The sequence below is a fragment of the Ranitomeya imitator genome, chromosome 3 (assembly GCF_032444005.1).
Source record: "Ranitomeya imitator isolate aRanImi1 chromosome 3, aRanImi1.pri, whole genome shotgun sequence".
In the NCBI taxonomy this organism is placed as follows: domain Eukaryota; kingdom Metazoa; phylum Chordata; class Amphibia; order Anura; family Dendrobatidae; genus Ranitomeya; species Ranitomeya imitator.
In genome coordinates this window covers 136,782,379-136,805,604 of record NC_091284.1, presented here as the reverse complement: position 1 = coordinate 136,805,604, position 23,226 = coordinate 136,782,379, and the positions used below count along the sequence as shown (strand labels likewise).

At 44.9% G+C, this 23,226-nt stretch overlaps 1 protein-coding gene across 2 annotated transcripts in view; it reads right to left on the bottom strand.

Moving 5' to 3' along the window:
- Positions 1-23,226, bottom strand: part of RPS6KA3 (ribosomal protein S6 kinase A3) — a 197,835-nt gene that overhangs the window by 102,418 nt on the left and 72,191 nt on the right. Inside the window, exon 1 of one of the 2 annotated variants that reach the window (XM_069761491.1) lies at positions 7,378-7,518. The exons of the other annotated variant lie outside the window; for it this stretch is intronic. Within the exon in view, the coding sequence (XP_069617592.1) occupies positions 7,378-7,422 (45 nt within the window). The 5' untranslated portion in view covers positions 7,423-7,518. Of the gene's footprint in view, positions 1-7,377; positions 7,519-23,226 lie in introns of those variants that run through there. 2 annotated transcript variants of the gene reach the window in all.

The following is a 23,226-nucleotide window of genomic DNA, read 5'->3' as shown; positions in this document are numbered from 1 at the left end:
ACAGGTTCTGCAGCATCAGGGAGGATACACTGCTGTGGCCTCCGAGGCTCCATCTTCACCCGGGCATTGCCTCACGGGCTGTGGCCATGCTTCGCTCAGGGGGGGCATGGAAATACATGGCCCCCGAGGAGACTACTAGTACCTGGTGATGGGTGCAGCAAACAAATGTCTGCCCAAATCCACCCAACCCAGGCATCCTCTTCTGTCTTCATCAGAAGTCTTCATCTTGAGGGTTCCCGGTCAAGGACAGGAAATTAACTGATGTGGAGAGGAGCCGCCCCTTTTATCTTGAAGGTTTCCTGTCCTTGAAGGGCGGATCCCCTCTCTCATGGTGCCGTCATGCATGATGGGAAAAATTACATTACTGTGCACATGTTGAGTCTTGTTACTCCTTTTAACAGTGCTAAAGTTCACAAACCGTGAAGGGGTTAAAAGAAGCAGCCTGCTCATCCATCCTGTCAGTGAGTGAAGCAAGCTCACATTAGGAAATAACAGAAAAAAAAAAAAAGGACACTGGTGGCAGAACAGCCCAAAAAAAAACAAAAAAAAAAAAAAACTAAGGCAAAACCGCTTCAGGAAAAAGATTGCCAACATTTTCGTGAAGCCGAGGAAATCATAATAAATAATAAAAAAATATTCATATTTGGCAATGTCTGCCTAGAAAAACTAAGAAGCTTTGACACAAGTTTACATGTCAATATATTTTCACAAACCGAGTGATCCACACAAAATCACGGAGATGGGCCTAATTTTGATCCGAGTCTCGGATCTCCCCTAAGTCTATAGGTCCATGAAAAAACTTGACAGCACTCACAAGGCTGTGGAGTTCGTTGTGGAGTCGGTGTCCATTTTGATGGAAATGGAATGAAATGGACCGACTCCGACTCCTAAAATAACTTGGGTTCAGTTCAGGATGAGCTATAAATGTTTTTATAATTTGGGAAAGTTATGAAAAGTCCTATAAATGTCTGTTCTGTTCCAGATTTCAGGATCTTGGCTCTTTTAGTGGAGATGAATCTGTGCTGCACTTTATGCCCATGCTTAGTAGTGACAAGTGCTGTGGAGTTGGAGTTAGAATCTGAAATCAGGGAAGTTGAGGAGTCTGCTTACCGACTTCACAGCCCTAAGCACTCAGATGCAGTCTGTGTACAGTCGTTTTTAACAGACAGTTTGATGGGGAACCTTCATCCGAGAAAAACTGATGAAATTCTAACCAAACTCAGGTGGTAAAAACACTGATGACACTCGGACTGTTAGGGCCGAGCCAGACTGCTGTATAACTCGTGCGATAATCGCATCGCACTGCAAGGTCTGGCTGGCATCTCTCCCTACCTGAGCATGACAGTGTGATGCATTTCTATGCAGCTCTCAAGCTCAGGTCAGGAGAGTCGAAAGCCATTACAAGGTTTACGATGCGATTCTCGCACAAGAAATACGGCAGTGTGTCTCTGCCCTTATTCTGCTTTTATTTCTGCAGTGTTACATATACTAATGAGGCAGGATTAGGCCAGAGGGCATCTCTTCCCCTAGACTAGTCCTGGCTTGGATCATCTAATTAAAGGGAATCTGTCACCTCATTTTAGGCCTATAAGCTAAAGGTACCTTCACACTGAACAACTTCACAACGATATCGCTAGCGATCCGTGACGTTGCAACGTCCTGGATAGCGATATCGTTGTGTTTGACACGCAGCAGCGATCTGGATCCTGCTGTGACATCGTTGGTCGGAGCAGAAAGTCCAGAACTTTATTTTGTCGCTGGATCTCCCGCAAACATCGCTGAATCGGCGTGTGTGACGCCGATTCAGCGATGTCTTCACTGGTAACCAGGGTAAACATCGGGTTACTAAGCGCAGGGCCGCGCTTAGTAACCCAATGTTTACCCTGGTTACCAGTGTAAATGTAAAAAAAACCCAAACACTTCATACTTACATTCCAGTGTCTGTCGCGTCCCTCGGCGTTCTGCTTCCCTGCACTGTCAGCGCCGACCAGCTGTAAAGCAGATTACAGCGGTGACATCACCGCTGTGCTTTACGGCCAGCCGGCGCTCACAGTCAGTGCAGGAAAGCACAGCGACGGGGGACAGACACCGGAATGTAAGTATGTAGTGTTTTTTTTTTTTTTACATTAGCACTGGTAGCCAGGGTAAACATCGGGTTACTAAGCACGGCCCTGCGCTTAGTAACCCGATGTTTACCCTAGTTACCAGGGGACTTCGCATAGTTGGTCGCTGGAGAGCTGTCTGTGTGGCAGCTCTCCAGCGACGCTGCAGCGATCGGGATCTTTGTCTAGATCGCTGCAGCGTCGCTAAATGTGACGGTACCTTAAGGCCACCGCCATCAGGGCTTATCTACAGCATTCTGTAATGATGTAAATAAGCCCCTGATGTAACCTTAAAGATAAGAAAAACAAGTTAGATTATACTCACCGGAGGGGGGGGGGGGGGGAAAGGGGGTGTCTGGGTCCGATAGGCGTCGCGTTCCGGCGCCTCCTATCTTCATGTGATGACGTCCTCTTCCTTGCTTCCTGTCGCGGCTCCAGTGCAGATGTACTTTATCTGTCCTGTTGAGGGCAGAGCAAAGTACTGCAGTGTGCAGGGCCTCTCTGACCTTTCCCGGCGCCTGCGCACTGGAGTACTTTGCTCTGCCCTGAACAGGACAGATAAAGTACGCCTGCACAGGAGCCGGAACAGGAAGCAAAGAAGACGTCATCATATGAAAATGGGAGGCGCTGGACCCGGACAGCGACGCCCATTGGACCGGACCGCACCAGTACTGCCCCTGGGTGAGTATAATCTAACTGGTTTTTCTTATTTTTCAGGTTACATTGGGGAGGGGGGGGGGCTTATTTACAGCATTACACAATGCTGTAGATAAGCCCCTGATGGTGGTGGCCTTAAGGTACCGTCACACATAACGATATAGTTAACGATATCGTTGCAACGTCACGCTTTTGGCGACATAGCAACGATCCCGCTAACGATCTCGTTATGTGTGACAGCGACCAACGATCAGGCCCCTGCTGGGAGATCGTTGGGGAATGATCAGGACCATTTTTTGGTCGTTGATCACCCGCTGTCATCGCTGGATCGGCGTGTGTGATGCCGATCCAGCGATGTGTTCACTTGTAACCAGGGTAAATATCGGGTTACTAAGCGCAGGGCCGCGCTGAGTAACCCGATATTTACCCTGGTTACCATTGTAAAAGTTAAAAAAACAAAAAACAAAACTACATACTCACATTCTGATGTCTGTCACGTCCCCCGGTGCCCACTGTCAGCGCCGGCCATAAAGCAGAGCACAGCGGTGACGTCACCGCTGTTACTGCCGGCGCCGACACAGTCAGTGCAGGGAAACTCTTGGCAGCAGCACGTGCATTAGCAGCGCTCTTGCCAAAAGCAGTTTTAACCCTGTGGACGCCGGCCGGGGACGTGACAGACATTGGAATGTGAGTATGTAGTGTTTTTTTTTTACTTTTACAATGGTAACCAGGGTAAATATCAGGTTACTAAGCGCAGCCCTGCACTTAGTAACCCGATGTTTACCCTGGTTACCCGGGTGCTGCAGGGGGACTTCGGCATCGTTGAAGACAGTTTCAACGATGCCAAAGTCGTTCCCCTGATCGTTGGTCGCTGGAGAGAGCGGTGTGTGTGACAGCTCCCCAGCGACCACACAACGACTTACCAACGATCACGGCCAGGTCGTATCGCTGGTCGTGATCGTTGGTAAGTCGTTTAGTGTAACTATACTTTTAGCTTATAGGCCTAAAATGGAATGATTAACAGATCACAGCCAGGGCTCAGTCTGGAGGAAGAGACTACCTCATTACTTAGTTGCAGGTACTGTCACATATGCTAATCAGACCTTATTAACATATAGGAATTGTGTGCATACCCCTATAGTAGTGGCTGGGAACAGTGTGGGGTCTGAAAGACTACCCTTGGTAGATTTGGATGAGAAACAATATTGTGTCTTGTAAACTCCCCAAGAACAGTTCATCTGGATGAGAATATGGTGTTGCATGATGGGACACTGCCACTCTGCAGACAGTCCATATACCTCTGTACAAGCTGCATGCATATGGCTTTGCAATGTGCAAGACTTTGTTTATCTTTTCTAAACTGATGAAATTAACTTTGCTTTGTCATTTTACCCCAAAAGTCCAGTTTTTCTATACACCATTTTAATTTAGAAGGCTATTCATTAAGTTTAAAGGGCACCTGTCATCAGGCTTGTCCCATGTGAGATACGGCCACCACCTTTCTGTCCTGATATATAGCATGCTAATATCCTGTATATCTACCCCCATCAAAACAAAAACACCGTTTATTAACTATACTCACCTACGGGGCGGTAGGGTCAGAGAGGCGTCGCTGTCACGGTCCGATGCCGCCTCTCTTCCCGAGATGCCGTCCTCTGTCATCCACAGTCTCCCAGGCATTGCGCTTCTGAGCAGGGGTACGTCTCTACCCTGACCAGAGCAGAGCAAAGTACTGCAGTGCACATGCGTCGGGTTTCCTAGACCTTTTCCTGCACATGAAAACTGCAGTGCTTTGCTCTGCCCTCGACAAGTTAGATAAGTACACTTGCGAAAAAGCACATATGCTGGGGACACTGTAGGATGTGTCATCCACACCAAGCATAGAAGGAGGACGGCATCGAAAGAAGACAGGAGGCACCGGACAAAGACAGCGACACCCATAGGACCCCACCGCCCCGTAGGAGAGTATAATAAAAAGGAGATTTTCTTTTGCTGTGGGCCAGATTGGGGGCATATATCAGGCCTGGAAGGTGGTGGCCGTATCGCACATGGGACACACCTGGCAACAGGTTCCCTTTGAAGGGTAGCCCTCGTTAAGGTACCTTCACACATAACGATTTCGTTACCAATATCGTTGCTTTTGTGACATAGCAACGATATCGTTAACAAAATCGTTATGTGTGACAGCGACCAACGATCAGGCCCCTGCTGGGAGATCGTTGGTCGCTGGGAATGATCAGGACCTTTTTTTTTGGTCGTTGATCACCCGCTGTCATCGCTGGATCGGCGTGTGTGACGCCGATCCAGCGATGTGTTCACTGGTAACCAGGGTAAATATCAGGTTACTAAGCGCAGGGCCGCGCTTAGTAACCCGATGTTTACCCTGGTTACCATTGTAAAAGTAAACAAGAAAAACAAACAAACAAACAAAAAAACAGTACATACTTACATTCCGTTGTCTGTCCCCAGGCGTCAGCTTCCCTGCACTGTGTCAGCCGGCCGGCGCTGACAGTGCAGGGAAGCTGACGCCGGGGGACAGACACCGGAATGTAAGTATGTACTGTTTTTTTGTTTGTTTGTTTTTTTTTGTTTTTTTTACTATTACAATGGTAACCAGGGTACACATGGGGTTACTAAGCGCGGCCCTGCGCTTAGTAACCCCATGTTTACCCTGGTTACCCGTGGACTTCGGCGTCGCTGGAGAGCCGTCTGACAGCTCTCCAGCGACCACACAACGACCTAAACAGCAACGCTGCAGCGATCGGCATCGTTGTCTATATCGCTGCAGCGTCGCTAAATGTGACGGTACCTTTAGAATTTTATCAATTCAAATCTATGCTCAATCACTAGGAGTCCAGTGGGCGGTCTTATTCAGGGATTGCCAACCTTCCAGCTAACTGCACAGTCAGACATTGCTGTCGATCATGATGTAGGACTACCCAATTGACTCCTTATAGAAATAGAAAAAAAAAAGTTAATTCTTAAATTATACTCAAATTTCAAATCTGCTCACTTTCTCTTTCTAGTGTACCAGGCTGTCTGCAGACAGAACTGAGGGTACAAGACAGGTCTGTAATGTTACTATTTGTACCCTGAAGACACCAAAACATACAAACTGTATATTGGGAGTTTTACGGTGTTTGTTTGGTGAGGATTACACGTATGATTTGTCTACAGTACATGTTTAATAAGGTTTAGCTGCTCAAAAAACGCAGCAAAACCTGTTGTATTTTTGCACTTTCCATAGCTTTTAAGGGTGAAAACGCGCTGCAAAATGCTGAAAATTTATGTACTGCAGATTTTTGCAGTGCTCAAATTCAGGAAAGAAAAAAAAACAAAAAAAAAAACCAAGCGTGTACTTGAGATTTCCGATCTATCACAACTTTTGCTGGTACTGTTAAGGGTAGCTCCTTTTCTTCAGGAAAAAAATGGAGAAAGAAAAAAAAAAAAAAGCGCACTGCCGAAGAAATGCACAGCATGAACGTAGCTATATACGGTAATCCTAAAGTAAACAACTTCAAAAGCTAGCAAAAAATGGCATGGCGCACCGCTTCAACACAGGAAGATGGCAATGGTTGAATAAAGTGTTTAATGCTATTTAATAAGCATCTGAAGGAAAAAAAAACAGCTGTGAAAGTGAGAATCACCTGGCGGCAGTAGCTATCCCGTGCTGCTAAATAAGACCAAGATGTATGAATGAATACCAACAACAGTGCAGGGTTGAAGTCAATGTGTGGAGTTCTCGTAGGTTCGTTTTTGTAGGCTCTGCACAGATAATGATGACTGGCATCATGAGTCACACGACAAGTCAGACTAATGCGTCAGTCGTTTCTGACACTGACATCAGCAATCTAAAATGCTAGGTTACTTCCTGGCAGATACCCACCATGATAATCCTCTCGCTGCGATACCGGCAATTGTATGTGCTTAGAGTAGTTACCCATTTACTACGTCTACAGCAAGAAACCTGCCTGCCACAATCACGGCTACGTCACACAATGTAGTTCGTTTCACTGTCTGACCTGTGTAATGTGGCTTAATGTGACACTTCAATAAACTAAATGAATCATTTTATTCACAAAAATATCTGAACTCTGATCAGAGAGTTCACTTCCCTGAAATGTCAGCAGACGTATACCATAGACGCAGGCAGCTCCAGGGTCTCCCCTCCGTGTAGGCAGATATTGTGCAATACGATCACAATTTAGTACATCTGGCCAGAAATAAATATTATATATATATATATATATATATATATATATATATATATATATATATATATATATATATATATATATATATATATATATTTATCATCATACATCTCAAATGCAGCAATGGTCATACACTGACCTCTTGGACCACACATGCTATTTAAGCAACCACTGACAACAAGACTCCTAAAAGCCAACAGTACATAAGAGTGTACACAGATGAAATATAATAAAATAAACTAGAACCACTGTTCAAGAAGTTGTTGAAAATGTAACTGGCAACAATACACAGCCATGTAGAACAAGAAGAGACATGTCACCTTAGGACAACGCACCTCTGCTAGTCACTGTACTACCCTCATACACAAAAGGAGGAGAGGAGGGAGGACAGAACAAAATCTTACCCTTAAAGAACGTATCCGTAGACCCCAAAACTTTAACATGGCCATAAAACCATAATGTTAAGACTGTCCTGCACCGACATCTGACAAGTTAAAGAGGAAGGCCAAACCCCTTAAGTTCTTGCTGCTACCAGCTGTTCCGGCAATTAGAAAATTTCCTGTGAGGGGAGAGTCAGAGATTGCTAGCAAAGGACTCCTGATCCTTTTCCTCTGACAAAAGAGGAAAAAAAAAAAAAGCTCAGTGTACAAACTGAGATATTGCCGGACATGAGATCCAAGCAGGAAGCTCGAGTCCTACAATGGCTGACAGCGATATGATCCCACAGATGCTGCTTCTGCTTTGTGGTTTTCAGAAACACGCAAGACAGTTCACTGTAACGCAAGGTTGAGGGCAAACAAACAAGACGTCTTACTTTTAATCAGTAGCAAAGCCAAAACGACAAGGTAAACACACATTCCCATGTGCAATAATACACGCCCAGCTCATCTGTAAGCACTTCTGTTCTATAGTATAAGATGATGGGTCAGACCTTTGCCCGCATGCTCCACCAAATGTGTTGTCCAACACAGAGCTCTTGGTAAATATACTCTGAAGTATACAGAGGATGTGCGATACACAGAAATCCATTTAGGAGTACATCATGTCATATTTTTGTCCTCTAGACATATTAAGCACACTGACTAAGTGAATCATTTTATTCCTTGCTTCGACACTACCACAAAGTGCATAAACGTAGTCATGGACGCAATAAAAAAATCTGCAAGTCAGACCACTTCTGGCACAAGAGTCTGCTGGGAGTAATTACAGTGTGATTGAGGGACATTACAGCCGGCATGGAAGCTGAAAGAAGAACACATCCTTTTAAGATTTTATAGCAAAAAAACCCTTAAAATTAGAGGGATGGAAAATGTCTCTACAGATTTAGATTGACGCACCCTGACATGCAGGAAGGACACAATGACCAGATTACAGCAGTTTAACCTATCCAGCCATGATATGATCGCATAGTTTCTTCTAGTCCAATTAAATTTGCTTCCCCTTGTAAATACTCCTTACTGGCAGGTGCTCTTCTAGAGGACATATATTTGCCTTTATGAATGCTTAACGAAAAAAAAAAAAAACATTACAAAGAGCTGATTGCAAGAGCCCCAAAGGCAATTCGTATATAGAAATGCTGCCATCTACAATAGTCTTAAAGGGGTACACACCACTCAATGCTGCATGTGAGGTAAGGGGGGGGGGGGGTGCATTTTTCTAAAACTATTGATTCACCCAATTTAAAAATATGGCGTGGGGACCCCTCTATTCTTGATAACCAGCCTTGCTAATGCTGACAGCTGAGGGTTGCCCCTAGCTGTGAGTTTGGCATGGCTGGTTATCAAAAATACAGGGGAACACACGCAGTTTTTTTTTTTTTTATTATTAACAGCGCAGGAGCAGTGATGAATACTCCCATCAGCTGCTCCTGCTCTCACTGCTATTAGCAGCAGCAGGCGTCAGATGATGGGCAGTGTAGTCCCATCACCTGACACCAGTGACCAAAGGAAAACTTCATACCTCCGATCACAGCTGAGCGCTCACGCTGTCTTGACAGCATGGGAACCGGTGCTCTGACTGCTGGGGATGATTTTACCGCTGATCAGAAGCGGTGTTTGCAGCGTGTCATGCACATGACAGCCTGGCAAACATTGTATGTTCGAGTCTCCCATTCGAATGGGGTGGAGGTCCACTGCTCAGTGTATCTGCTGCATGACAGGCTGTATGGTCACATCATGCAACCTGCCATGAGATAACATCCTGACATCAGCGATACAAAAAAAACAAACAAACAAACAAACAAAAAAAAAACGAAAACTGTGTGCATGACATCTCTGAAATCTCATAAGATTTGCTGGTACTGTAAAAAGCAGCTTATAATTAGCATGAAAAAAGGCAGCAAAAACGCCCAGTGTGAACATATCTTTAGTTTGCAAAAAAATACGCAACATGTGAAAATAGCCTATAGAAAAGCTCCATCTTTTACTTCAAAAACTAACTCGGTTTAGCCTTCTTCACCAAATATTTTTCCCCCCTTTCCTGACCACTCCGCTTATAGCAGAACAATCCCAGCTTAACATTCTCACACGGGAGAATAAAAAGTATTCTGTGGACACAGCCCTGACAACGCAATATTTGCAACAGGATGTCAGGAGATTTATTTAGACATTACGAGACGCAGGATGCGTAGGTTTCCTCCTTAAAAATAAAACACTGCTCGATGTCCTCACTTACTCAAGAGCACTGAATGCGGAATCAGCAGTCTGGAAACAGGCCTATTTCTGGTGCTGTCCTAATGGAAGAAGCTATCGCTTGCTGAACACTTAATGGCCCCGTATTGATCTGTGCAGCGGCAATGAGTCAGTCATTTACATTACCTCCAATGTGGAGCGAGTAGGTCAAAACACGGCTTCAAATACCTACAATAGCCCCAAAACAATGCGCTTACAAAAGTAGATAAAAGTTAGGCCTCTTTCACACTTCCGTCTTGAGACGGCCGTCATAATGCATCGGAGTGACCGGAATTTCAATGGGGAGGGAAAGAGCGACGTTTTCTCCACACGACGGACCGCTATTTTCCGACGGATCCATGGCACGACTGATAAAACGGATGGCCATCCGTCACTAATACAAGTCTATGGGAAAAAAACGGATTCTGCTGAAAAATTTGCAGGATTTTGTTTTTTTTCCAAAAATCGACGGATTTCGACAGGCGGAAAGAAGGAAGTGTGAAAGAGGCCTTAGACTTCTGACACCTAAGGCTTCTTTCACATTTCTGTCGGTACTCGGCCGTCGCCAAGCGTCAGAACGACGTACCGACGGAAGTTTGTGAATTTGTGAGTGACGTGAGCAACGGACGCAGTGTTTCAACGCGTCCGCTGCCCATTGTAAACTCCCAGGGAGGAGGGGGCGGAGTTCTGGCAGCGCCTGCGCAGTAAAAAATGCAGGACACAACGTATGATAAAACGTTCCCTTGAACGTTTTTTCGATACGATGGCCCGCCAATTACTGACGCATTCAGTGCACGACGTATGGAACGCGTGCCCATTAGTCGCGATGCGTCGGTAATACAAGTCTGTGTGAAAAAAAACACATCCTGCGGGCAACTTTACAGGATGCGTTCTTTCCACAGGACGCATTGTGACAGTCTGCAGAAAACGGAAATGTGAAAGTAGCTCAACTTGCCCCCCCATGTTGGCAAAAAAAGCTCTGGTCCATTGAGGCATTGGCTTCACAAGAATTTTGAAAGCGCCTGTGGTATCTGGCAACAAAATCCTGAAAGGGCTTTTCCAGGAATGATTTTTATACTTGGGCTCCCCCACTGGGAAGACATCAGTGCTCCAGCATCGGCTTTTCATCATATTTGTAGACAGGCTACAGTGGGGACGTCAGATTAGAGGTACCGTCACACTAAGCGACGCTGCAGCGATACCGACAACGATCCGGATCGCTGCAGCGTCGCTGTTTGGTCGCTGGAGAGCTGTCACACAGACAGCTCTCCAGCGACCAACGATCCCGAGGTCCCCGGTAACCAGGGTAAACATCGGGTTACTAAGCGCAGGGCCGCGCTTAGTAACCCAATGTTTACCCTGGTTACCATCCTAAAAGTAAAAAAACAAACGCTACATACTTACCTACCGCTGTCTGTCCTTGGCGCTCTGCTTCTCTGCTCTGGCTGTGAGCGCCGGGCAGCCGGAAAGCAGAGCGGTGACGTCACCGCTCTGCTTTCCGGCCGCTGTGCTCACAGCCAGAGCAGAGAAGCAGAGCGCCGAGGACAGACAGCGGTAGGTAAGTATGTAGCGTTTGTTTTTTTACTTTTAGGATGGTAACCAGGGTAAACATCGGGTTACTAAGCGCGGCCCTGCGCTTAGTAACCCAATGTTTACCCTGGCTACCAGCGAAGACATCGCTGAATCGGTGTCACACACGCCAATTCAGCGATGTCTGCGGGGAGTCCAGCGACGAAACAAATAGTCCGGTTCACTATGTATTGATTTAGGCCTTCGCCGGATTTTTTTGGAGAGTCTGAAAACTATACATTTTTGGAAAGGTTATAGTATAAGCAATACGAAAAACAATGTTTCCATTTGCCCCGAGTCCCACGTGACCGCCATATTGGATTTGACAAAATGGCTGACGTAAAACCAATTTTCGTTAATATCTCAGCTTATAAATAACATAAAAATAAAATTTGACAGCTAAACATACATTTTAGGGCTAAGAAATGCAATATTACTAGTTGCAGATGTGTTTTAGATATTTACTACAGCAGTTTTTTATAATTAATTAGTATTGACATAATAATACATAATGACAGGAATCACATGTTTTTTTTTTCTTTTATTACAGGAGTTGAACATGACAGACAAACCACAAGCTACTGAAGTCACTTGTGAAGGTGAGGCACCTATCAACTGGAAGCTATGTATGCTCTGTCAGTCTTCCAATGGCAATGAGAAGTTGGTGCAAAATCCTCGGATACAGTCTTACCAGCGCATTTTGGACATAGTAGCAGAGAGGGCAAGTTTACAAGATGGCAACTATGTTGATATCCATCGACGGATTAGCAACAGGAAAGACACAATCGCTACACATCAGGCAGTCTACCATCGAAGTTGTTACACAAATGCAATTAACAACGACCAAATACAACGAGCCCGGGACCGTTATGCACATGCATTAGCTACTGGTAGCCACATTACCAAGAAACGAGGATTAAAAAGAGGACGTGCTGAAATGGACGAATCAGGTTCATTAACATCTGACTCTTCATCACCATTCACGAGGTCACATACATGGCCACTGGATAAGGAAAAATGTTTCTTTTGTCAGAACGATGAGAATGAGAAGCTTTATAATGTGAGGACAGTCAACGCAGGGAAATCGTTGAAACAAGCTATTGAAACATCAGATAATTTAACACTGAAAACAAGACTGAACACATGCATTGCACCAGGGGATGCACATTCTATTGACGTCCGGTACCACAAAAGCTGTTGGACAAAGCATGTTTTTCATGGACAACGAGAACGTAGTACCAACAGAACAGACCACAAAGAACCCTTATTACAACGTGCAAGTCTGCTAGAGTTGATAAACCTAGTGGATATTCAAACACAGAACCAATCATATCTATCTATACAAGATATCGAAACCACTTATTTGAATATGCTTGGTATAGAAGGCGTGGAAAATCACAAACCTACATTCACTAGAAAGTGGCTCAAAGAAATTATAATGAATGCCTTGCCACATCTGAAATCCTGTCTTTCAAAAAACAGAAGGGAATCAGCAGTTCTTTATTCACCAGAAGCCTGTGAGGAAATCATGGTTAATTCTGCAATGGAATGTCGTAGTGATGATGCAGACAACATGCAGACAATCTACAAAGCAGCACAGTTAATTAGGAAAAGCATTGCTAATTTTACAACGGAAGTCAATGATAAAAACACCATAACGGTCACTAGTGACATAAACGACGTTCCAGCAGAATTATATTCCGCTATCCGTTGGATCATAACAGGGCCGATTGACAGCCTTGAAACTCAAAGAAGGACCAAAATAGTTGACCGAGCAGCACTCACTATGAGTCAGAACATCATGTATGAATTCAAATCAAAACGCCAGGTCAACTACAAGCCAAAAACCGAATCATCAGTATTCAGACAACCCAACGCACGAGAAAACCCACAGGTCCTGGGGCTAGCTCTGACTGTTCATCACACAACTCGCGATAAGAAATTAATGAATCTTCTTAGTTCACATGGGTTTTGTGTTCCCTATGGCCGTACCCTACGAATGGAAACTGCTTTGGCTAATGCTGTTGTAGAAAACACCCGAGAGTTAAAAGGTCTTTACGTGCCACCATTCTTGAAGAAGGGTACCTTTGTGTTCTTTGCAGTTGATAACACAGACTTTGCAGAGGATACCCCTGATGGGAAAGGAACCACACATGGAACTATTACTGCTGTATATCAGCAAGTAGATGCTGTTGGAGAACCAGTTGCACCACCCTTGAAGATAACAGATGCCCACACTTTATCTGTCACTCCATACCATGTACATATGTTGCACTGTGACAAGCCAAAAGTACAACATACCCAAAGATCAGAACACTTTGTCACAAACAAGGAAATATCAGGTTCTTCCCAACTTTCACAATTTGGATGGATTGTTGCTACTGCTGTATCCAGAATGCAGCAACTAGAGAAAGCATCGAGCAAAATTCCTGGATGGTCAGGATACAACTCACTGTTGTCCGAAAGCAAGCGATTTACCAACGTTGGAGCCTTACCACTGCTACCAGAGCTAGCACACGAGTGGTCAACCTTGCTGACTGTGATCATGCAAGCAAGTGAACTGAGGAAGTTGACTGTTGGTGAAGATCATCCCACTGTTATTTCATTTGATATGGCTCTGTATGAGAAGGTTGTCCAACTTCTAGATGCAAGACCTGATCTGAAACGCACCGTTGTTCCACGACTGGGAGAGCTACATGTTGTAATGGCTGCCCTGCGCGCTCTGGGTACCTCTACGGAGAACTCGGGTATTGATGATGCATGGATAGAAGGTGATGTGTATGGGTCTGCAACAACAAGGCAAATACTGAAATGTACCCATTACAAGCGTGCTCTTCGTGCTCACACATATACATATGTTGCTCTGTATGAACTGTTGCTGGACGAGTTCTTCATTGATAATCCAGAACTAAAACAGGTGTGTTTGATGGCAACAGAGGGAATTGAAGCTGCCTGTTCTGAGGAAAACAAGAACACAAAAAGTAAGTCAGTGAAACAAGCAAGCACTACCCTACTAGAGGCCTTGACCACTGCTGACATAATCACAGTCTTTCAAACATGGGTGAAACAGAGATCCAAAAATGCAATGTTCAAGTCAATGATGAACTACCTACAGCGAGTGGAAACAATCCTTTTATTTGTTGCTGCAACCAGGAATGCAGACCTTGAGCTTCATCTTCAAGCCGGAGAGCAGCTCAGCAAGCTCTTCTTTGCATTTGACCGGATGAAATACAAGCGATTGTGGCCAAGGTATATCACGGACATGCATGACCTTAAAATAAATCACCCTCAAACATGGGAAGAAATGAAAGCGGGTAACATTTCAGTCACGAAAAGTGCTATCCCATTTGTATCCATTGGGGCGGACCATGCATGCGAGCATCTGAACAAGCTGATGAAAATCCATGCTGGCATAGTCGGCATCTCGAACAATGCCAATGCTCGTCAGAGATTCTTCATGGCCACACCTGAACTCTCCCGAGTTGTCAAAGAATATACCAGACAGTTTGATTTAGAACGTGACAAAACCAGAGAGCATCACGATCTTGGGCCAAGTGCAGTCAAGAAGTGTCATCATGTTATTGACAAGATTAAGGAAGCAATTTTGAAACATGGCAACCCATTTGCTGTTGTAGGTGACAAGTTGCACAATGTAATCACCCATGCCTACATCCCTGATGAGTATGTAAAAATGATCCTGAATGCAGATGAGACAGGTCAAAAGCTGTATGAAGACTATGTGTTGGCGCAAATCAATGGGGATGTTAGCCTATGGGCACCAGTAAAGAAGGAGAACAACAGGATGTTCATGTCGGCAAACAAGAAAACCACAGTAAAACTCCGAGACAAGACTGTTGATCTTAAGGAGACCAAGGACTTGTATGGAAGAATGATGGTTTTGGCAAGGTCCAACAGAGACATAAACCAGAGAGTGGCCATTGGGAACTACGAATTCACTCTGACCCCAAGAGCCTTTTTTGCTCCAGATGGTACAATGTTACCATGCCATGACAAATCGAAACTGATCAGTCTCCTTAACAAGTTGGTTATAGTAGAAACTCCACAGAAAGATCTGCAGCCAGAAGATAGGATGGACACAAGATCAGATGATCCAAGTCGCAAGATAGCCCTGGTAGATGGAATGGTTCTTCTGCAAAAGATGGCCAAGAAACCGGCAACACTAGTGACAGTCAAAGATCTCAGTTACTGCTTCAATGACAGGATTATGTCTCTCACAGAAAATTACGATGAAATAATCCTTGTGTTTGATACGTATAGGGAAAATTCTCTCAAGGATGCTACCAGGGATAAAAGAAGAAAAGGAAAGGCACCAATTCAGTACCAGGTCAGAGATGAAACAAACATTAATCATATTCCAATGAACAGGTTCCTTTCACATGACAAGACAAAGGCTGACCTGACCAACTATCTTGCTGCAAAGACTCTAGAGTTCAACAGTTCATCACAAAAACTGGTCATCACTTGTTCTTCAGGGTGTACCAGGAGCAACAAAAACTTAGTTTTCGACGACAACAATCACGAAGAAGCAGACACACTGTTGATCTACCAAGCTGTCTTGGCAACACAACGAAACCCACCGGATGCAAGGATGGTTTTCTTCTCCCCTGATACCGATGTACTGGTGTTGGTCATAGCTAACTATGACCTCATGCTGAAGAATACATCGATTTCAATGGTCTCTGGGATGATCGAGATAGAGCCAATAAGGAGAGTCATAGGGGCAGACAGAGCAAAGGCTTTGACAGCCTTCCATGCATTCACTGGTGCTGACACAACTGGAAGTTTCTCTCGAATTGGCAAAGCAATCTGGCTGCAAGCTTACATGAACGCAACACCAGATGTAATCAGTTCTCTGCAGATGCTTTCGACTGAAAAAGAAGTGAGCAAAACTATGTTGTCAACTCTTGCTACCTTCGTATGTTTTGCTTACTCTCCAAAAGGCATTTTTATTAAGAATATTCCCGAACTGCGATGGCATCTATTTTGCAAGCATATGGCAGAAAGTGACAGGTTACCTCCTACACTCGGAGCTCTAAAACAACATGTCCTCAGAGTCCATATCCAAGCCAGAGTGTGGGGACAAGCTAACATTGCTTTGCAGGATTCTCAGCTGGATCCCGAGAAGAATGGCTATCACAAAGGGTTGGATGGACAGTTGAAACCAACCATGACAGATGTTCTTCCAGCTCCAAAAGCAATAATCGAGATGATTAGTTGTCAATGCAAACATGACTGTTCTTCTTCAAGGTGTTCGTGCCGAAAAAATAACTTATCCTGTACCGATCTTTGTCAGTGTGACAGCGAGTGTATGAATGACGAGGACACTCAGACCAAATATGAAACTGATGATGACAGTGATGGTGGCGATATGTAAAGACACTCTGGTTGTTCAAAAGTTAAAAACATTAACTCTCTGCTTTTCGAGTTCGAAAATTTGTTCAAATATAAACCGATACAATTTGTAGTCGTATATAGAGTATTTATTTGGATACCACTGCATTTCTTAGTACTCAAAATGTATGTTTAGCTGTCAAAATTTAAGTTTTACGTTACTTACAAGCTGAGATATTAACAAAAATCGATGTAAATCAGCCATTTTGTAAAATCCAAGATGGCGGCCACTTAGGACTCGGGGCAAATGGAAACATTGTTTTTCTTATTGCTTATACCATAGCCTTTCCAAAAATGTACATATTTGAAACTCTCCAGAAAATTCCGGCGAAATTACATAGTGAACCGGGCTAAAAGTTCTGGACTTTCTTCCCCGACCAGCGACAGCACAGCAGGGGCCTGATCGCTGCTGCGTGTCACACTGGACGATATCGCTAGCGAGGACGCTGCAACGTCACGGATCGCTAGCGATATCTTCTAGTGTGACGGTACCTTAACCACTGCAGACAAACACTGCACTCGCTTGTGCTGTCCAATCGCGTCAAGACTGCACAGCACAGACTGTAGGCAGGGGTAAAGAGATTTCGCTGCAGCAAGGGAGGGTAAGTAAGGCTCTATTTTTCATTTTTCACCCAGTGGGAGTCTATGAAATAAAAATTCTTGAAAACTCCCCTTAAAGATGACCTGTCAGTGACCAATTCTCCATATGGTTTCAGAAATCTGGGTCTTACTATTGCCTGAAAATTTTTATGGCATTTTCCAAGAGGGCGATGCGAGACTTAAAGGGGAATTTTGCTAAGCAGACAATGGACATGCCCTCCACAGAATCCTGTGAGCCAAACCCCATTGTACAGACCACAAAAATCTGCATGAGGAGAGAAAGAAAAAAAGCTTGTATGGAAAACTGAAGGAAAAAAAAAAAAAGTGACCACTTTTGACCTTGTGGCAGGTACTCTTCAAAGGAGTTGTGCAGTCTTGGGCTATGTTCACACGTTGCCTTTTTAATGCAAATTTTAAGCAGAAATTACAGCACCAGCAGAGTCTGAGATTGGTTTTATGTTCCAGACGGATTTGGAAAACTGCAGCGTTTTAGAAAACTGCAGCATGTCACTTTCAGCGATTTTTCAGCGTTTAACCTGTAGGAAGCAATGGGTAGGTACAAAAACACGGGTATTTTTTTGTGCTGCAAAAACCTAAGAAAGTTCAATCAGGCTTTTTTTTGGGCCACTAAACTATCAACATGCACAAGAGATGACAAAAATACAGAAAAATGCTTTTTATAAACCGCTTAAAATCTGCATTAAAAAAAACGCAAAGTGTGAACATAGCCTTAGGGTGCAAGTCTGCAGACTTCTGAATCCTCACAGCGCTCACACTGCAGGTGGTCATGTGGCTGCGATTTGCATACTTCTGGCTACACTCCAACAAGGCGTGTGGCCTCGCTTGTCTAGTCGGCATGTAACTGCATGTATGCAATTCACATACTTGCCTGCTCCCGGAGAATCGCCATAACGCACAGTGCGTGCGATTGTGAAGGCTGAAGTCATATAGAACTTGTTCCCCAAGGCCAGACACCCCCTTTACATACTGTTGTGCAGATTTGCCAATTGATAGGTGAACGGAATTCTATGGGCAATTTTTGTATGTATCGAACATTTTCATATAACACTATGTGAATAAAAGCTTTCACAAACTTTGCTCCCGTTCTGCACAAATAAAAAACAAAAACCAAAAACAACAACCTACAAGAATTACTTGTCTATTCAATAGGAAACAGCTAGGGGATATTTTTCATTGTCTGTTTATCCTTGATAGAAGCGTAACACATTAAGGCTATATTCACACTTAGCGGTTTTTACCGCGGAACCGCCGCGATTTTGATGCTGCGGGTCCGCAGCAGTTTCCATAGCGTTTACAGTAACATGTAAACCCTATGGAAACCGCAAACCGCTGTGCACATGCTGCGGGAAAAACCGCGCGGGAACGCAGCGGTTTACAACCCGCAGCATGTCACTTCTTTGTGCAGAATCGCTGCGATTCTGCACCCATAGGAATACATTGAACCGCTTACTTCCCGCATGGGGCTGTGCCCACGTTGCGGGAAGTAAGCGGATAATGTGCGGGTGGTACCCGGGGTGGAGGAGAGGAGACTCTCCTCCAGGCCCTGGGAACCATATTTGGGGTTAAAAAATAAAAAATCTGGTTATACTCACCCTCTGATGTCCGGAGCTCCTGGGCGCTGCACGCGGCCGTCCGGTCAGAGTTGCTGTGCGACCAGGACCTGCGGTGACGTCGCGGTCACATGACCGTGACGTCACGAAGGGTCCTTCTCCCACAGCATCTTAGGAACCGGACCGCCGGGTGCAGCGCCCAGGAGATCCGGACATCAGAGGGTGAGTATAACCAATTTTTATTATTTTTAACATTACTATTGATACTGCATATTGCTGCATATGCAGCATCAATAGTATAGGCGGAAACCCGCAGCGGAAAACGCGGAACAAACCGCGATAAATCTGCAGGGAGAACCGCAGTTGTTTTGCCCTGCAGATTTATCGAACCCGCAGGGACCCGACGCAAGGTGTGAACATAGCCTAAGTGGTGTCAGCATGAAATAATGAGACAAATGAGAAGCCCACACTGATCAAGCTTTGTGCTGTGCGGCATCTCAGCAGAGTTGGAGGCAATGTAACACATAGGATTGTATGAGGAGCAGAAAGTAACATGCAAGGCAGTGAGCAACAGGAAGAGGTCTTCATCCAAAGATAAAAACAGACAATATTTTTACAGTTACTTCGCTGCACAAAGGAAGGGGCCAATATACTGCAGTACTGGTATAACTAGAGGGACGGGGACAGTGGAAGAAAAGGGTTTCTTTTGGACTTAAAAGAAAAAAAAAATAATCTAAAGAGCGGCTTTAAAGTATTTTTAGGTGTGATTTTATATTTTATAGAAATCTTTAAAATATCTTTAAATATAATACATAAAAGATGTGTCTTCAAGGGAAGGTGCCACCAGTTTTCTTGTATTTTGTTTTTTTGTGAAATTAAGCTTAAAATAGTAATTAAAATGTATTAATGCAATGTTTGCACTGTTTGCAAACATTTCTATATGAAAAATATTATATATTTTTCTACAAATATACATATTTACCACTAGGCGGAGCATTTTCCGTTTAAGGCCATGTTCACACAGTGCGTTTTTTACCGCGGAACCGCGGCGGTTTTGCCGCTGCGGTTCCGCAGCTGTTTTCCATGCAGGGTACAGTACACTGTACCCTATGGAAAACAGGACACACTGTGCACATGGTCCGGAAATTGTTAAAAAAAAGACGCGCTGAATAGCTCCCGGAAAAAAGAAGGAGCATGTCAATTCTTTTTCCGGAGCCGCAGCGGTTCTGCACCCATAGACCTCCATTGTGAGGTCCAAACCGCAGTAAAACCCGCAGATCAAAAATATATCTGCGGGTTTTACTGCGATTTGATGTGCAGAACCGCTGCAGCAGGAAGTGCGGGGAGCGGGCGGAAGTGCGTGGGCGGAGTGTGGCTGCCCCCCCCCCCCCCCGTGTTCCGATCCCGCCCCCCCGTGCTCCGATGCCCCCCCCCAGTGCTCCGATGCCCCCCCCAGTGCTCTGATGCCCCCCCCGTGCCCTAATCTCCCCCCCTTATACTCACCCGGCGTCCCGGTGTCCGTCCGGCCGTCTTCTCCCTGGGCGCCGCCATCTTGCAAAATGGCGGGCGCATGCGCAGTGCGCCCGCCGAATCTGCCGGCCGGCAGATTCGTTCCAAAGTGCATTTTGATCACTGAGATATAACCTATCTCAGTGATCAAAATAAAAAAATAGTAAATGACACCCCCCCCCCTTTGTCACCCCCATAGGTAGGGACAATAAAAAAAATAAAGAATTTTTTTTTTTTTTTTCACTAAGGTTAGAATAGGGGTAGGGGTAGGGGTAGGGTTAGGGTTAGGGGTAGGGTTAGGGGTAGGGTTAGGGGTAGGGTTAGGGGTAGGGTTAGGGTTAGGGGTAGGGTTAGGGGTAGGGGTAGGGTTAGGGTTAGGGGTAGGGTTAGGGTATTTTCAGCCATTTTAACCCTAAAAAAATTCCTAGAAAACACACAGACTCTGGCTAGAAAACTGCATAAAAAAAACGCATCAAAAAACGCATCAAAAAACGCATCAAAAACGGACCAAAAAAGGACCAAAAAAAGGACCTGCGTTTTCTGCCAAGAGCTGCAGTTTTTTAAAAAACAGTCAGGGAAAAAAAAAGGATGGAAATCCTGAACGTGTGAACATACCCTTAGACCTCAAGCAGCTATAGTAACATTTAGCAGCTTTACTCTTTGCTGGAAAATTGGGGCAGTAACTGCTGACATCACCATTTCCCTCCCCTTTTGGGTGGTCTAATATCCCTGGGGCAGAATGAAGAGCAACATCACAGGGCAGCACCATTTTGTGTGTGACCGCCCTGTGACCTGCTATCACCAGCAGTTACTGCATCAGAGGCACAGCTAGTTTGCAGAGGAGCAGAACACAGTGGGCTCAGCAGCATTTTTTGTGAATAACATTCTTGCCATCCCCCTTCCTCCACCTTAATCCCTGTCCTGTCAGCTGCCCTGCTCTCTCTCTCTCCAGGTGTCACCTCCTCTCTGCAGGCTGTGAGTGCAGCTTACCTGAGATCACAGGGACTGTGTGTGAGGGGGAGGCAGAGACACAGCAGGAGAAGCACACAGGGCAGCATGTGAGGAGCAGAGGATGTGTGCCTGCCTGGAGTACAGAGGAGCAGTGAGGGCTTCTTCTGTCCTGCAATAGAGAGTAAGTGGAGCTCGGCACAAAGCACAGGGCTATAATAAAATGGCAGCTAGTCACACCTACAGCAGTGAGTTGTGCAGCCCACAGAGGCGTGCCCAGCTCACTGCTAATGCTGCTGCAATGTTACAGATAGGAGATAATAGACCGGCGCTGACCCTATGCCCATGGGGTGCCATAATCTGACACTGATCGTGCCCTGCTACTGCTGCAAAGCCAAGAAGTCAGCCCCCAGTGCATTCTTTAAACTCATAACACATGAAATCTGTTTCACATGCATTTCAAACTTGCTTATAGCAGCATGTTATGCTACATTACAGTGATTTAATAATGACCTACAAACACGGTAACTTCCCTTTAACCCCTTTCTGCCATTAGACGTACTATTGCGTCCATGTGGGGTGGGCTTTACTTCCCAAGGACGCAATAGTACGTCATATGCGATCGGCAGCGCTCACGGGGGGAGCGCCGCCGATCGCGGCCGGGTGTCAGCTGTTTATCGCAGCTGACATCCGGCACTATGTGCCAGGAGCGGTCACGGACCGCCCCCGGCACATTAACCCCCGGCACACCGCGATCAAAGATGATCGCGATGTGCCGGCGGTACAGGGAAGCACCGCGCAGGGAGGGGGCTCCCTGCGGGCTTCCCTGAGCCCCCCGCAGCAACGCGATGTGATTGCGTTGCTGCGAGGGTCTCACCTCCCTCCCTGCTCCCTCCAGCCCCGGATCCAAGATGGCCGCGGATCCGGGTCCTGCAGGGAGGGAGGTGGCTTCACAGAGCCTGCTCAGAGCAGGCACTGTGAAGGCTGCAGCGCTGCTTGTCAGATCAGTGATCTGACAGAGTGCTGTGCAAACTGTCAGATCACTGATCTGTGATGTCCCCCCCTGGGACAAAGTAAAAAAAAAAAAATTTCAAATGTGTAAAAAAAATATAAAAAAAAATATTCCAAAGTAATGAAAAAAAAAATAAAATTATTCCCATAAATACATTTCTTTATCTAAATAAAAAAAAAAAAATAAAAGTACACATATTTAGTATCGCCGCGTCCATAACGGCCCGACCTATAAAAGTGGCCCACTAGTTAACCCCTTCAGTAAACACCGTAAGAAAAAAAAAAAAAACCGAGGCAAAAAACAACGCTTTATTATCATACCGCCGAACAAAAAGTGGAATAACACGCGATCAAAAAGACAGATATAACTAACCATGGTACCGCTGAAAACATCATCTTGTCCCGCAAAAAACGAGCCGCCATACAGCATCATCAGCAAAAAAATAAAAAAGTTATAGTCCTGAGAATAAAGCGATTCAAAAATAATTATTTTTTCTATAAAATAGTTTTTATCGTATAAAAGCGCCAAAACATAAAAAAATGATATAAATGAGGTGTCGCTGTAATCGTACTGACCCGAAGAATAAAACTGCTTCATCAATTTTACCAAACGCGGAACGGTATAAACGCCTCCCCCAAAAGAAATTCATGAATAGCTGGTTTTTGGTCATTCTGCCTCACAAAAATCGGAATAAAAAGCGATCAAAAAATGTCACGTGCCCGAAAATGTTACCAATAAAAACATCAACTCGTCCCGCAAAAAACAAGACCTCACATGACTGTGGACCAAAATATAGAAAAATTATAGCTCTCAAAATGTGGTAACGCAAAAAATATTTTTTGCAATAAAAAGGGTCTTTCAGTGTGTGACGGCTGCCAATCATAAAAATCCGCTAAAAAACCCGCTATAAAAGTAAATCAAACCCCCCTTCATCACCCCCTTAGTTAGGGAAAAATTAAAAAA